The sequence below is a fragment of the Paramisgurnus dabryanus genome, chromosome 11 (genome assembly GCF_030506205.2).
Source record: "Paramisgurnus dabryanus chromosome 11, PD_genome_1.1, whole genome shotgun sequence".
In the NCBI taxonomy this organism is placed as follows: domain Eukaryota; kingdom Metazoa; phylum Chordata; class Actinopteri; order Cypriniformes; family Cobitidae; genus Paramisgurnus; species Paramisgurnus dabryanus.
The window spans coordinates 15,112,334-15,125,407 of record NC_133347.1 but is presented as its reverse complement, the minus strand read 5'-3'; the positions used below and the strand labels follow the sequence as shown (position 1 = coordinate 15,125,407).

Here is a 13,074-nt window from a genome sequence, read left to right as displayed (position 1 = left end):
AGAGTGTGCGTAGAAAGAATTTCTTAAACATTGTGTTGATGTGTGCCAAATCATTCAACAATTTAATCAATCAATTAATCAGCCCATCTATCTGTCTATCTATAAATATCCATCCATCCATCTGTTTGCCCGCCTGCCTATCTCTAAATCCCAGCTGTCTTGCTGTCACATCGTGTTTTGCCTCTGGGTTCATGTTATTGTGTGTTGGGGTGCATGTGTTCTCCCTTATGAGTTCCATTTTGTCCACTTTCACTCTGTTAACAACATGTTGTTTTTGTCTAGCAAAAACATAAAAGAGTGAAAAACAAAAGCTGCCGGTACCCCACATTGCTCCTCTCCAGAGATCGTGACTCTCTGATACTCCCTCTCAGGAATGGGCTCTCTCTCTGAATAGTTTTCTTTGGGCACCTCGCTTTGTTCTTTCAAATATCTGCAAGAGAGATGAAATTTATGTGCTGATTTATAGGACTTTAGCCTGTAGACACACACAAAGTATTTTATTATTAATCCCAGAATGCATTCAAGACTCACTCTAAATCTGTCGCACTGTCTGTTTTCATGAAATCCTGTTTGGCTCGCAGCAGAATATCAGGCTCAAACCTCGAGATAAAAAGTACAGTTTACTAACTATGTGGCATGTTAAACACACAGACAGTGTTGATTTTTTAACTCAACACTGTTTACTCTATATTTGCCTGCATTAATGGCAGATCGCTTGAAAAGACAGTCATGGTGAATAATGAGATGCAGTACTTGATGTCCTGGGTGATCTGGCGCTCAAGTCTATGGCGTCTTTCCTCCAGTTGCTCGATGGGACTCTCCTCAGGGAACTCATATGGAGCGCTGCGCATCTCGCTCTCTGCAAGACTGCGGGAGAAGAGCTCCTAAACACAAACATAATCATACAATTAATGATAGAAATGTCCTATTATGTCTCATATTGTCTCTAAAGATAAATGCATCTCGAATGCTGAAAGTACAAGTTCTCATAATATTGCATCCACACGACAAATCGCTTGCCTGTTTTCTTTTCTGCTGGATAAATGTATGCGTAAATTTAGTTTACCTCTGCAATCTCTTTGTATTTGCCATCCATGGATGTGCGCAGGTCGATGTAGCCGTGCTTGGCTACAGGGTTGCCAGGCAAAGAATGCTGGGCAATGAGGAGGTGTCGGCCACAGAGATCTGGTAGGAAGACAAGGTCAAAGAAAGAGAATGAGATTTAAGCAAATAACTTTATTGGGGTTTCAAAATCAAAACATTTTGAATTCCTCTTTTATCATTTTCCCACGATGGCTGGCCTTGTTTTTCTGCTGTCCTGAGAAGGGAATGCTGCTTAAGATTTGTAGCTGTTTGTTTAAAAAACAATAGATTATTCAGGTGGACGGGCATTAGTGTTTGTGTATGTGCTGGCCTCTGTTAGCATGTCCATGTGTGAGCATAAAATATGACAATAATGAAAAGATATGAAAAAACAACACAAACTCAAGGCAAGTCGTGTTATAGTCACGAAATGTGCTTAATTTATTCGTGTTCATGGACACGATATTCTGCATTTTTTTCGTTTTTTCTATTTTTCAATCATTGTCGCTTGGGGTTGAGGTTAGATTTGGGGTTTGGGTTAGGATGTAATTTTATGCATTGGTTTCTATATGTGTTTTTTTTTTTTCGATTTTAAAAATATTTTCTCTTGGGGTTAGAGTTTGGGTTTGGTTTAGGATGTCTGAAATGTATAAGAAATTCATTCTAACCCCAAACGACAATGGTAAAAAAATAGGCGGAAAAAATGAGAAAACGCTACATGAAATGACACAAAAAACACATTCATGCTCAATGGCATGAAAAAAGCGGAAAATCGTGAACACGAATAAATTAATCAAATATTTTGTGACTATAACACGACTTGCCTTGAGATTGGGTTACATGGCATTGTGGGTTGTTGCAAGGGTGTTGTTAAGCTATTGGTAAGGTGTTCCAAGTTTTGTAAAACAAATAAATGCCTTACATGAGATACTGTTGTGTAGAATAATATACAAATGTACTTAATAGATAGTCATTGAATAGAAGTGAAGGTCTTTAGCATAGTGATTAATACTCATGTTTGCCATTCATGTTTACATTTTGAGATTTAGTCAGTGATTAATATTGTCAATATTAAGTCTCACATGCATTCAAACACTTTGACTTGACTGTGAGTGAAGCTCCGCCCTTCTGCTCTTGTTCCCGTGAGCGATATCAGTCTTTCTAAACTCAGATGCCAAATCAAATATTCATAACAAGTCTAATAAATATTTAAACAACTATGTCTAGCCCCTGCATTGCAAACACATGGACACTGTTTTTCACCAGGAGGGAACACGGTAAACAAACTGAGCAGCTGGACATTGAAAACAAGTAAATCCATTTGAGTCAGCTGAGGCAAAATTCAATAAAAAACTTCCCGCAGATCTGCAGATGTGACAAATCTCAAACAGTCTCAAACACCAACATTATCTGCATTTTAGGGTACACTTGCCTGTGAGCTAAATGTACGTGTCCACTAGCTAATACTGTTAAAAAACAGATAACAGCCATGGTCCTAAATAAATTCTGACATTATGTGAGCACTGTAAAAATTACTTTTTTACTTGGTATTTTTTGTCTAGTACAAACATCTGAAAAATTCTTCAAATCAAGATGCATTTTTTCATAAGCAAAATTACATACAGTAAGAAAAAAAAGTTAAATTAAAAAATATTAACATTTAAGTGAATTTGTGCTTAACACAAGCAAATAATAATAATAATAATAATATTAATAAAAAAGCGCCAATGGGGTAAGAAAAAAAATCTCGAAATAAGTTTACTTTTTTCTTTAATTTAGATTTTTCTGCTTGTTTTTCAGCGTTACATTCATCAGTTTTACACTGCAAAAAATGACTTTCTTAGTATTTTTGTCTTGTTTCAGTACAAATATCTAAACATTCTTAAATCAGTATGCTTTTTCATGATGAGCAAAATTACCTTAGAAAATATATCAAAAACATAAAATTAAGCGAATTTGTTCTTCTTTAAAATTGTACTGTTCTTAAACACTTAATTCAACTTATTCAAATCATTTTTATCTAAAAACTAGACATATTTACCCAAGTCTTTTTGCTCATAACTTTGCATCTTGATTAAAGAATTTTTAGATATTTGTACTGAAAACAAGACAAAAAACTAAGAAAGAAAGTAATTTTTCGCAGTGTATAAGGAACAGCTTCTCACTCTTTCACTGCAAAAAATGATGTGTTAATTTTTTACACATTGTGTGTGTCATGCCATAAGGCGTTATTTCATGTTAAAATAATGTGTTGTCCCTAAACTAACATACCTTCTGTGTTGCGACATTAGATCAGAAATGTAACTGCGTTACTTGATTTAAAAAAAAATACTTTGTTACATGCTCATTACCGATAAAAGTAGTGGAATTACAGTATCGGAATTACTTTGTAACGCGTTACTCCCATCACTGTTTTTAAGACAACTTGTGTTGGCCCTTTCATTTATTTTAACATGAAATAACGCCTTAAATTGCATGACACAATGTGTAAAAAATTAACACATTCTTTTTTGCAGTGTTGGCTTCGAATGAAACTTTTATAAATGAAAAGCTAGCATGAGGGGAATAAGTATGAATGTTTTTTTATCATAGTTTCAAAATAGTTTTTTGTCATGGCTTAAATCCCTTGTGGGATACATTTATAATCTGTACATGGCTCCTGCTTGTACCATTCTCTAATGAATTACTCAGATGAACTGAATCATATGACAGTGTCTACACTGTGAAAATCATTTCTATTTTGCATGCAACATGCATTAGCGTGGATCACATTGTACTGTTCTCAGTTTCAACGGAGTCCTAACCTTGTTGAAAAGACCAGTATGTCTTTCCATACTGATTTAGGCTGGTTCCCGCAGGTCTTGCTTATGGTCCAGCATAACCATAAAGCTCATCAACCAGCATTTCTTTATTTGTAAGGTCCATCAACCAAGAAAGTCTTCTCGGTTACCTTAGTCAGAAAGCCTGGTTAGGATACCAGCCTAGATGTTTATGACACAAAACTCACTCTAATCCTAAGAGCCACGTGTTAAGCCTGTTGTTTTTCTAGAGCTTTTCCATGAATCCTATATATAATCTGACTAGAAATGTCTCAGGGCTTTGTCATGTGGTTTAACATATACAGTGTCCCTGTGAAAAGCAGGAATCATCCTCCGTCTGTTTAGGCTCAAGTAATAATTACTCACTGCTACTGTGTAATTATCCACGGCACAAACACAGACCTGAGACGCAGAACTGAATAATTTAAAGTTTGGTTTGCCTGTATGTGCTTATAGCTACTTGTGTCATGTTATACAAAACCTAATTCAGTTTATACTGCATAATGCCAAAGATAGTAAAACCAAAAATATCCCCTCATTAGCTAAAAATATACACTTCCAATCAGCTTATGCAGAGAATACATTGTGTTTTAGATGGCTGTTAAAGATTTGTGCTGGTCATTTGCTAGACAACAAGCCACAGTCTTCCATGCGCTGTATGATAATCCAAAACCATAGCTCCTTATTTAAGATGGATTTTCTAACAGAGTAATATAATAGTAGGCATACTTACAATACAATTATACATCTATGAAATGAAAAAAGGCTCATTACATTATTGCTTGAGTCTTCACCAGTTCAGATGGGTGGACTCATATAGGACAATGACAATTCATTAGCACACAAAACTGACATATGCAGCAGGGGACACACATACAGCCTTATATTCTCACATTCACACTTTCTTTTTACACTTGCGCTATACTGTACTTTCAGATAATCACTTCAGAGCCACATACACATTTTAAAACCAAAAACTCAAAAAAAGGAATAGCAAGATGATATTTCTAGATTTGAAAAATCATTATAATGTAAGTAAAATACTGTGAAAATCCAACATTGATATCTTAAATATTGACTGAGTAAGGTCACGTCACAGATTAAAATAGTGAAAACAGTAAGTGAAATCATACGTTGATGCTCCTAATCTCATAATAAGATTATGAGCCTGGATTTCACAAACAGGGTGACATTTTGAGGTGCATGTGTACCAAGCTATCTTATTATGTCATCCGTTTTAAAAACAAAAATGCAAAACGTTTTTGACACCTTGTCCCCATTTAGATGGGTAAATAAAAGTGAGTATGTCTAATGGGTGTTATTTTTGGAGTTTCAGGTCCAGTAGTTATGTAACAACCATCCGATTCATACACACAAGATCAACACATAACAGGCAAAGCAGTAAAAGAGTCAGTCAGAGTGGACCACTAACCAACTATTGGTTAATGCTAAGTTTAAACAGTGCTGTACAGTTACAGACACACATGATGAAGATCTGATGGCAAACAAACCAAACTGAACATTTTAGAAAAATGGCGTATATAAGTCTTTTTAAGGAAGTCGAGCCACTACAGCGCTATGTTTGCAACGCCTCCTGGTCTTTAAAGCAAAACTTGTCATCAGGGGCGCCATGGGACCTATGAAAGAATAAGTAATTGGGCCCTCTCTCTACCAAACCCATTTTACTAATAATTAAGGCTACGTTTACAAAGAAACGATCTGAAGAGAAAACGCAAAAGTGGTGTTGCGTTATCACTTTTTATTCTGCGTTTATACGAGCGTTTTGGTGGGGGAAATCTGCGTGCATATGGTGACGCAAAAGTGATATTCGATGTAGTATACACTCCAGGTGGCTAGTTGGCAATGTGAAGCACTGACACACAACAACACCAAGTCCTCGCACCTGCGTACGACTTTCTTTTACTTCTCTGCCTAGTATCGCGAAACACTTCTATGCGCCTTCTCTAATAAGTAATACTAGCTGTGAATATTTCGTACAACTGCTGGAAAGACTCTTGTGTATTTATCAGAGCCGCTATGGAAACTTGAAGGTTCGACGTATGTATATAAACCGACATGTTTGTTATTTTTTTCCTGAGCTGGCGCATGCCTGTCACATAAATGACGATTGGCTCATTTTACTGGAAGGCGGGACTAGAGCAGCCATACTGACAGTTGCGACCGCCCCAATTCATATTAATACCAGTGGCGATCTGATGGCAAACAAAATTAATTGGCAAACAGATATAATCTTGTTAATATTAAATATCTTTGATATGGCACATTCGTAAATGGGAATGGTCAATAATCAATGTGGAATGATAAACAGCTGTGAGATAAGAACAGCACTAGAATAAATGGGGCAAAGATCACAGCCTGATAGACCCATGGCCTGATATCTTAATTTACTTCGAATGTTTGCTTTCAAATGGACAAACTGTTTTTAGATGGACAGGTAAGCTAGATTCCCATTTCATGATGAAAACACTAATGCTTGCAAGGCACCGTTAAAGTTGTAGTTAAATTTGGTTAAGTTTTAGTTATATAATCCCAGGCGGACTGTGATGTTGAGATCAGGTCTCTGTGTGGGCCATACCATCTGTTGTAGGACTCCATGTTAGTGCAAAATCTCACTGCTTAATAGCTTTAAGTGCAGAATCCATCTGATACACTAAAGCAACATGATATCGATAGATACTGTACTTATCTAAATCATGATTAACATCTCTAGGAAATATTGTTATGCTCAAGAGCCTCATGTAGTCATGCTGAATAATCTTGCTAATCCCAACTATGGCCAACTACTGTGTTCCTATGGCAACCTGGATATTGTGGGTATTCCATTGTTAGTTAACTTATCAGCTGTGTGAATTTCCAGGTAAATTTACATCTGACTTCAAAGTTGTTAAGACTTATTTTGAAGATGCACAGTGCTTTCCAAACCATATTAATAGCTTCGTAGTCCACTTTAAAAACAATCATTTTACAGAAGCTATGCTTTGGGATCACTTTATTTTGATGGTTATCTGTGTTGACTATTCCTCTCTGCTAAGACATTATTGTGACGATCATTCAAACAAGCATGCATGCATTTAGTGGTCGTGTTTATCCAAAGCTACTTACAGCGCAAAGGTGTACATTTGATCAGTATGGGTGTTCACTAGAATCGAACTCACCAACATTTGTGCAGCTAACACAAAGCTGTACCCATTGAGCTACAGGAACCTTCAACTGACTAGAAGTAACGTTGCAAAAACAAGTCAGCTTATTCGACTAACCGTAGTCATAACAGTCTATTAATACTCATCTAACACTCTAATGAAAGTTTGTTGACATGTAGCTTCAACGTTATAGTCCACAGAATGTGAAAAAAAATTAAGGGCTTATTATAGTTGTGCGTATTATGTCTTACGGCAAAGCTACGTGTCGGTTTTCATATAAACTTTGCATTGACGTGCAATTACAAATGCAGACCACTAGTAGGCAGTATCCATGCATGTAACCCACAGTAGCTGTGCAACAGGCAAAGAAGAAGCATCATCTTGGCTAGTAAATCCATAGATATGTATAATAAAGGCTAGATGTCTTACGGCCATAAACAGTAAAAGAAATGGACACAGCGACCCCATTGGATTCAACGGAGACAAGTGAAGTCAATTAGAAGCACGCACTTCATGGGGGTCAAGCGTACTGCGCAGACTCAAACTGAGCTTAATGACATAGATGTCACGTGAGCAACCTGTCTGACAATTTTTAGTCTTCTAATAGCCGTGCCACGAGAAATCTGAATCACCGACCGAATCTTGCAGAGACGGCAAGCGTGAACAGGAGCAAATTTTGGTAAGTATTCTGATTAATAATCTCCCTTGGCTTTATGCCTCCACGTCCACCCGATTGCGTCATAGACAGAAAAAGATTGCCTACGAGCTTCTCCTCCTGTCCATACGGTAATTTCTCTACTGTGTGACAGAAAGTCGCAGGTTATGACGCAATCGTAAGCCTATTTTTACAAAAACTGCTTCTACTGGGCCATAACGTAAGATACAAGGCAATGGAGCCTTTTATACATTTTCGTGTTTCTTTAGAAATAATTAACGAACAAATGAAGTCTTTAAACGCCTCAAATGTAAAGTTATTCGATGTCAAAGTGAAGCCAAAATGAATGGGAGTCAATGGGATGCTAACAGCAGGTGGGGGTTTGCTAAGCAATGGCGGCGCCTGGGGAAGCTTCAATTAAATAGGAAACCCTGCCCGCCTGCTATAACATCATCACCGGTGGCCATCTTGTCTCAGTCAGCTCGCTCACTCGTAGCATGTTTAATGGTGCATGGACTTTTAAATAACCATAACTTGCTCAATTTTTAAATGGTTTTGTATCTTACAAACGTTATTAACATGGCAATAATTCTGGATGGTTATAACAAACGTTTATAACAAACCAAACCATTTGAAAATCGGTAGAAAATTAAGCAAGTTTTGGTTATTTAAAAGTACATGGACCATTAAAACACAATGCTACGAGTAAGTGAGCTGACTGAGACAAGATTGACCTCCATTGGCCAGCAGCGCGGGCGACATCTAGCCTTTATTTTACATATCTATGAGTAAACCCACAAACAAAGAAGAAGTAGAAGCAGTTTGTTGTGTATGATTTGAGAAGACCAGCAGTGATGGAGGTAAACAGACAGCGACTTTTGTTGCAGTAAGTAAATCACTCCTCAACTTGGCCTATCTTTGTCCTTACCATTGCAATCATAAATGCAACGCAGATTTTTTATCTGACGGGAGAGGTTCTAGTGGACCAATCACAGTGCTTGCGGTCTGCGTAGAACGGACGCGTTGTTAAAATTTTGCCGAGGTGCGCGTCAGGCTACACAGAACCTACGGCATATAACTGACGCACGACTATAAACTACACTTCAGATGACCGTCAATTTCTGAGGCCTGCAGCTTTCAAAGCTCCAACTGTTAAGGGAAAGACTTCATAGGGAGTAGAGCACAGGGCTGATCAGTGCATGTTTACACTTTTTATGTTTAGTTTAACCATAAACTAAAAAGAACCTTTGTGCTTATTATAAGGCCTGCCTCTAAACATAAAGCTGGTTAATGTTGCTCTTAGCTTAAAAGACCAGTTTACATTATCTTGAACTGGTCAACCAGCATGCTGTTAATAAACCAGTATACACTGTCAGAATACATTTTTATAGCATGGTCCCTAGGTGTAACTGAGGCAGTACCCTTACAAAACACACACATTTGTACCTAAAGAGTACCTCAAATGTACATATTTATTATACACATTACGAGCTTTTCAAAGGGTTCTTTTTTAGGACCCCTTAATATCTGGGGTCTTAAAAAATGGTTAAAAAAATGGTCCAGTGACAACTAATTTTTTGACAGTGTATGCTATTCACCAGTAAGATATCAATGTTTTTGGTGTTTTTAGCATGGAGAGTTACTTTCCTCTGACACGGACTACTGAGCCCGGTTGGGACAACATCATTTTATGCCTTGGACCTACATCCAATACACAGCATGTATCGGTGAACACCAGGCTGATCTTTTCAACAGGGCAGTCTTTGAACATAAATGCTTAATTGCATACACAGTCCCGATTTAAACGGCCACCTTCGCCTTTACCCTTTCAATTGTCCATACACATTAAAACATCTCTCAGTTCTCCTCAGTGCTACACAATGCTGACCAAAACAATGCTGAGGACAACCAATAAACCCCATCATTCAGAAACACAAGCAAGTGCACAGTTCCCAAGAGAAAAATATGAGCTGACATAAACGTAGCTGAGGGGTTAGAGATGAAGAGAGCGAGCGAGAGAAAAGGATAAAATAAAAATAATCCTGGAAATGAGAAAAAGAAGATGTGCAAGCTACTTGGTATTTTTCCTAAAACAGGTCAGAGAGATATTAAACAATGAATAAAGACAGAAAGAGAGACAGACAGAAATAAACAAAGAGAGAGTTAAACACTTTAAAAAGACACAACTCCAGCAAAACACATATCCCATTCACTCTTACACACACACACACACACACACGTCTCCTCTATTTGAATTAGTCCCACATACATACAGTAAACACAGCTGATGGAGCCGAAGCATCTACTCTCTCCTCCCTCCTCTTCCTGGTTCCTGCCAGCTGTCTGGACTAGCCACTGTCATCCCCCTCTCATTTAAATATCCCTGACACAAGGCTGGACCGTACCACCTTGACTTCAGGGGCAGGGGGAACCGAAGAGCATCACTACATCTTTGATAAAGAGAGCCTTGACAGAGAGACCCTTTTTCTACCCGTTTGTGATGTATTAGGATGGCTGCAGTGCAAATGCCGGAGGATGTGTTTTGAGAACCTAAGAGGGAAAGTAGCTCCCTCAGAGAAGAAAATGCACAGGTCATCAGTGCATTTTTATAAACACAAGTCGACTATAAGAAACTATCTTTGATGAGAGCATCATTTTGCAATTTGACATTATACTGTAGGTCTTTATCTAAGCTTCACATCAAAATAATTTTGAGCTTTTCACAATCCCATAGGACCACATAATAAATGCACAACCTTAAACACTTGTTTATGAAGTATAAATTATTGCATTAATCTATATGCTAGGTTTTTTTTAATGATCCGATGCTGTTTAATTAAAAGAAACAATGAATCCTGCTCCTCTTCAGAGGAATAAGGCTTTGATGAAGACATCAGAGAGAGAAAGAACGATAAAGAGATTCTGCTGATGACGCCTCCTACGATTGAAACACTCCCATCATTTCAGTATCATTAGTGGCCATCTATTATTTGTTGAAATATTTTTAGCATGGAAAACTTTCTTGCCATCTAGTGGACACTAGTAAAGCACTGTTCAGTTTTTACTTTGAATTCGTTGTGCTGTTGAGTTCAGTATGCATTTACACTAGCGTTCAAGTATGGTTATTTATATATAAGTGCCCAGAATAGAATAGGCATTTTATTATGGTATTGAATCTATTCTGGGCACTTATTAACTGTTAATCCTCATTATTTGGGCAAAACGTAATCTATTTCAAAAATATATTTTTTTACATTTTTTCTTTTTATTATAACTGATGAAACATGTTTGCACAATAGTGCTGTGCAAAAATCTTAGGCCACCATGCTATCATTAGATTTGTTGTTTTTGCAATTGTATAGTGATGATCATATATAATTAATTCTCAGTCTCTTTATTAGAATACAACCAGAAAATACAGGAAATGTGTATGTAGAATTAAAAACAGGAAAAAGGTATAAGCTGAAGTGTCAAGTATTTAGGGTAAACTCCCCTTCCACTTGAGCAGTAGCATGCAGCTGCAGGATCTCTTAGACCTAAATGAAAGGTGCAATTTGTAAGATATTTATAGTAAAATATCCAAAAACCTCTAGGCTAGTGTTATATATTTTGTCCAACTGATTACTATCAATATCTATAATGTTTTCAACTACTTGTAAATCGTGAGAAAATTGCCATTTTAAACAATGACACGGGGCAGTCCGTCGCCTGTCAATGACGTTAATATCCTTTGTTACCGCCTTTACTGATGTAAAAACCACATGACAGCAGTGTTGTGGACAAATGCTGAAGTATGCATTAGCGCCTGTCAGCTACACGCTTGTTTATGAACTAAGGTTACTCTTTAACAGCTCCCGACCCGTAAGCGTACGAGCAAACCAAATGACCCAAGACGAGTTTGGAACAAGACGAGAGAAAGAATGAGGATCAGTATCGGTGTTGCATTATCTGGATGGAGAGAGCTTCGCGACAACATAGACATAGATGCTGATCTTGCTTGTGTTTTACGCGACAGGTGAGTTGTTTTGAATTGTAACCCTTCAAAAATCTTATGCTATTAAATCGATGACAAGATTAGTCTGTATAATGTAGTGCGTCTTCCCACGGACGATATAATTCACATCAAGAGGTATTGTACTGCAATATAACATAACATAACGCAAATGGTCATTTTCAGACACTTACCAATAGAGTAGAGTTTGATAAAGTTTGGTACAGTCTATCATAACCTCACAATAAGATTTGTATTGGTAATACATTATGTGAAAAATCATTGTAGATTGTTAGTTTGAACACTTAATTGGACTAATACTGTAACATCTATGAGTAACAATTTCGTTTTGAACATTACATATAACCTTACATAATGAAATAAAACAATGCCATCAAACGCAACATTTATAAGACTTGATTACCTTATCCGTCAACGTGATTTCTCGTACCTGTGTGATTGATGGCCATCAGCGGTTGAGTTAATGACAACAAATCCCATAATTCCACGCTGCTTCAGAGCGTCATCAATCTACGTCGTTGTTAATGGTTTTATTGTTTTGGCGCCATCTAGTGGCGAATTTTACGTATTCCTAATTTCTAATTGAATGACTTCAGAACTTCAGTCTCCTCAAAAAAGCTCAAGATGTGTTAGGTCACACTAACTGATGCCTGAAGAAGACATCTAGTTCTGAAAATTGTTTTGTTTTTAATTTTTTATGTACATATGTCCTGTATTTTCTGTTTGTATCTTAAAAAATAGTGAAAAATAAATATGGATGGACATTAAAACTTTGCTAAAACAACAAAGCTGGTGATGGTGGCCTAAGACTTTTGCACACTGCACAGTACTGAATTTTTCCACATAACTCATTTCAAACATTCAGACATAGGCCTATGCCTATATCAATAGGTCAAAGATCATGAAAAACATTTCAGTCAAGTGATCCTAAGCTTTTGACCGATTGTGTCAGCCTGATCTTACAGGAAATGTAACATAATTTAGGAGTTTAGCTAATTCTTAATTATTCATACAAATTAATTAGTACAAAAACGTACGTTTATCATAAAAACAATAAATAAACATCACAAAGGCGAAAGCAAATCGTACAAAAACTGTACAAATGTGGTCATTACGAATGAATACAAATTAACCACCTCATAAAATACATACAAACTGCCATGACATTGCGTTGGTAGTGTACACAGAATTACAACTGCTTTAAAAACTATTTATGACATTGCTTACATAGCAGAACAAACATTAACTGACAAGATGCTGTTTCAGTTTTTTTCTGTTTTTTTTAGCTTTACCATTTAAATGACAACGCTAACTGTAACTGTTGTAGACTTGCACATCACATTT

The 13,074-nt window shown here is 36.9% G+C and overlaps 1 protein-coding gene across 4 annotated transcripts in view; it reads right to left on the bottom strand.

The window, feature by feature from the left end:
* The window catches only part of ampd2b (adenosine monophosphate deaminase 2b), a 34,084-nt gene that overhangs the window by 9,069 nt on the left and 11,941 nt on the right, over positions 1-13,074 (bottom strand). For 2 of the 4 annotated variants that reach the window (XM_065247037.1, XM_065247033.2), the window contains exons 2-5: positions 1,067-1,185; positions 754-884; positions 532-600; positions 322-430 (exon numbers count right to left, since the gene is read on the bottom strand). In XM_065247037.1, the coding sequence (XP_065103109.1) occupies positions 322-430; positions 532-600; positions 754-884; positions 1,067-1,096 (339 nt within the window). In that variant the 5' untranslated portion in view covers positions 1,097-1,185. Of the gene's footprint in view, positions 1-321; positions 431-531; positions 601-753; positions 885-1,066; positions 1,186-9,987; positions 10,065-13,074 lie in introns of those variants that run through there. The other 2 variants (XM_065247034.2, XM_065247036.1) reach the window with 2 other exon arrangements.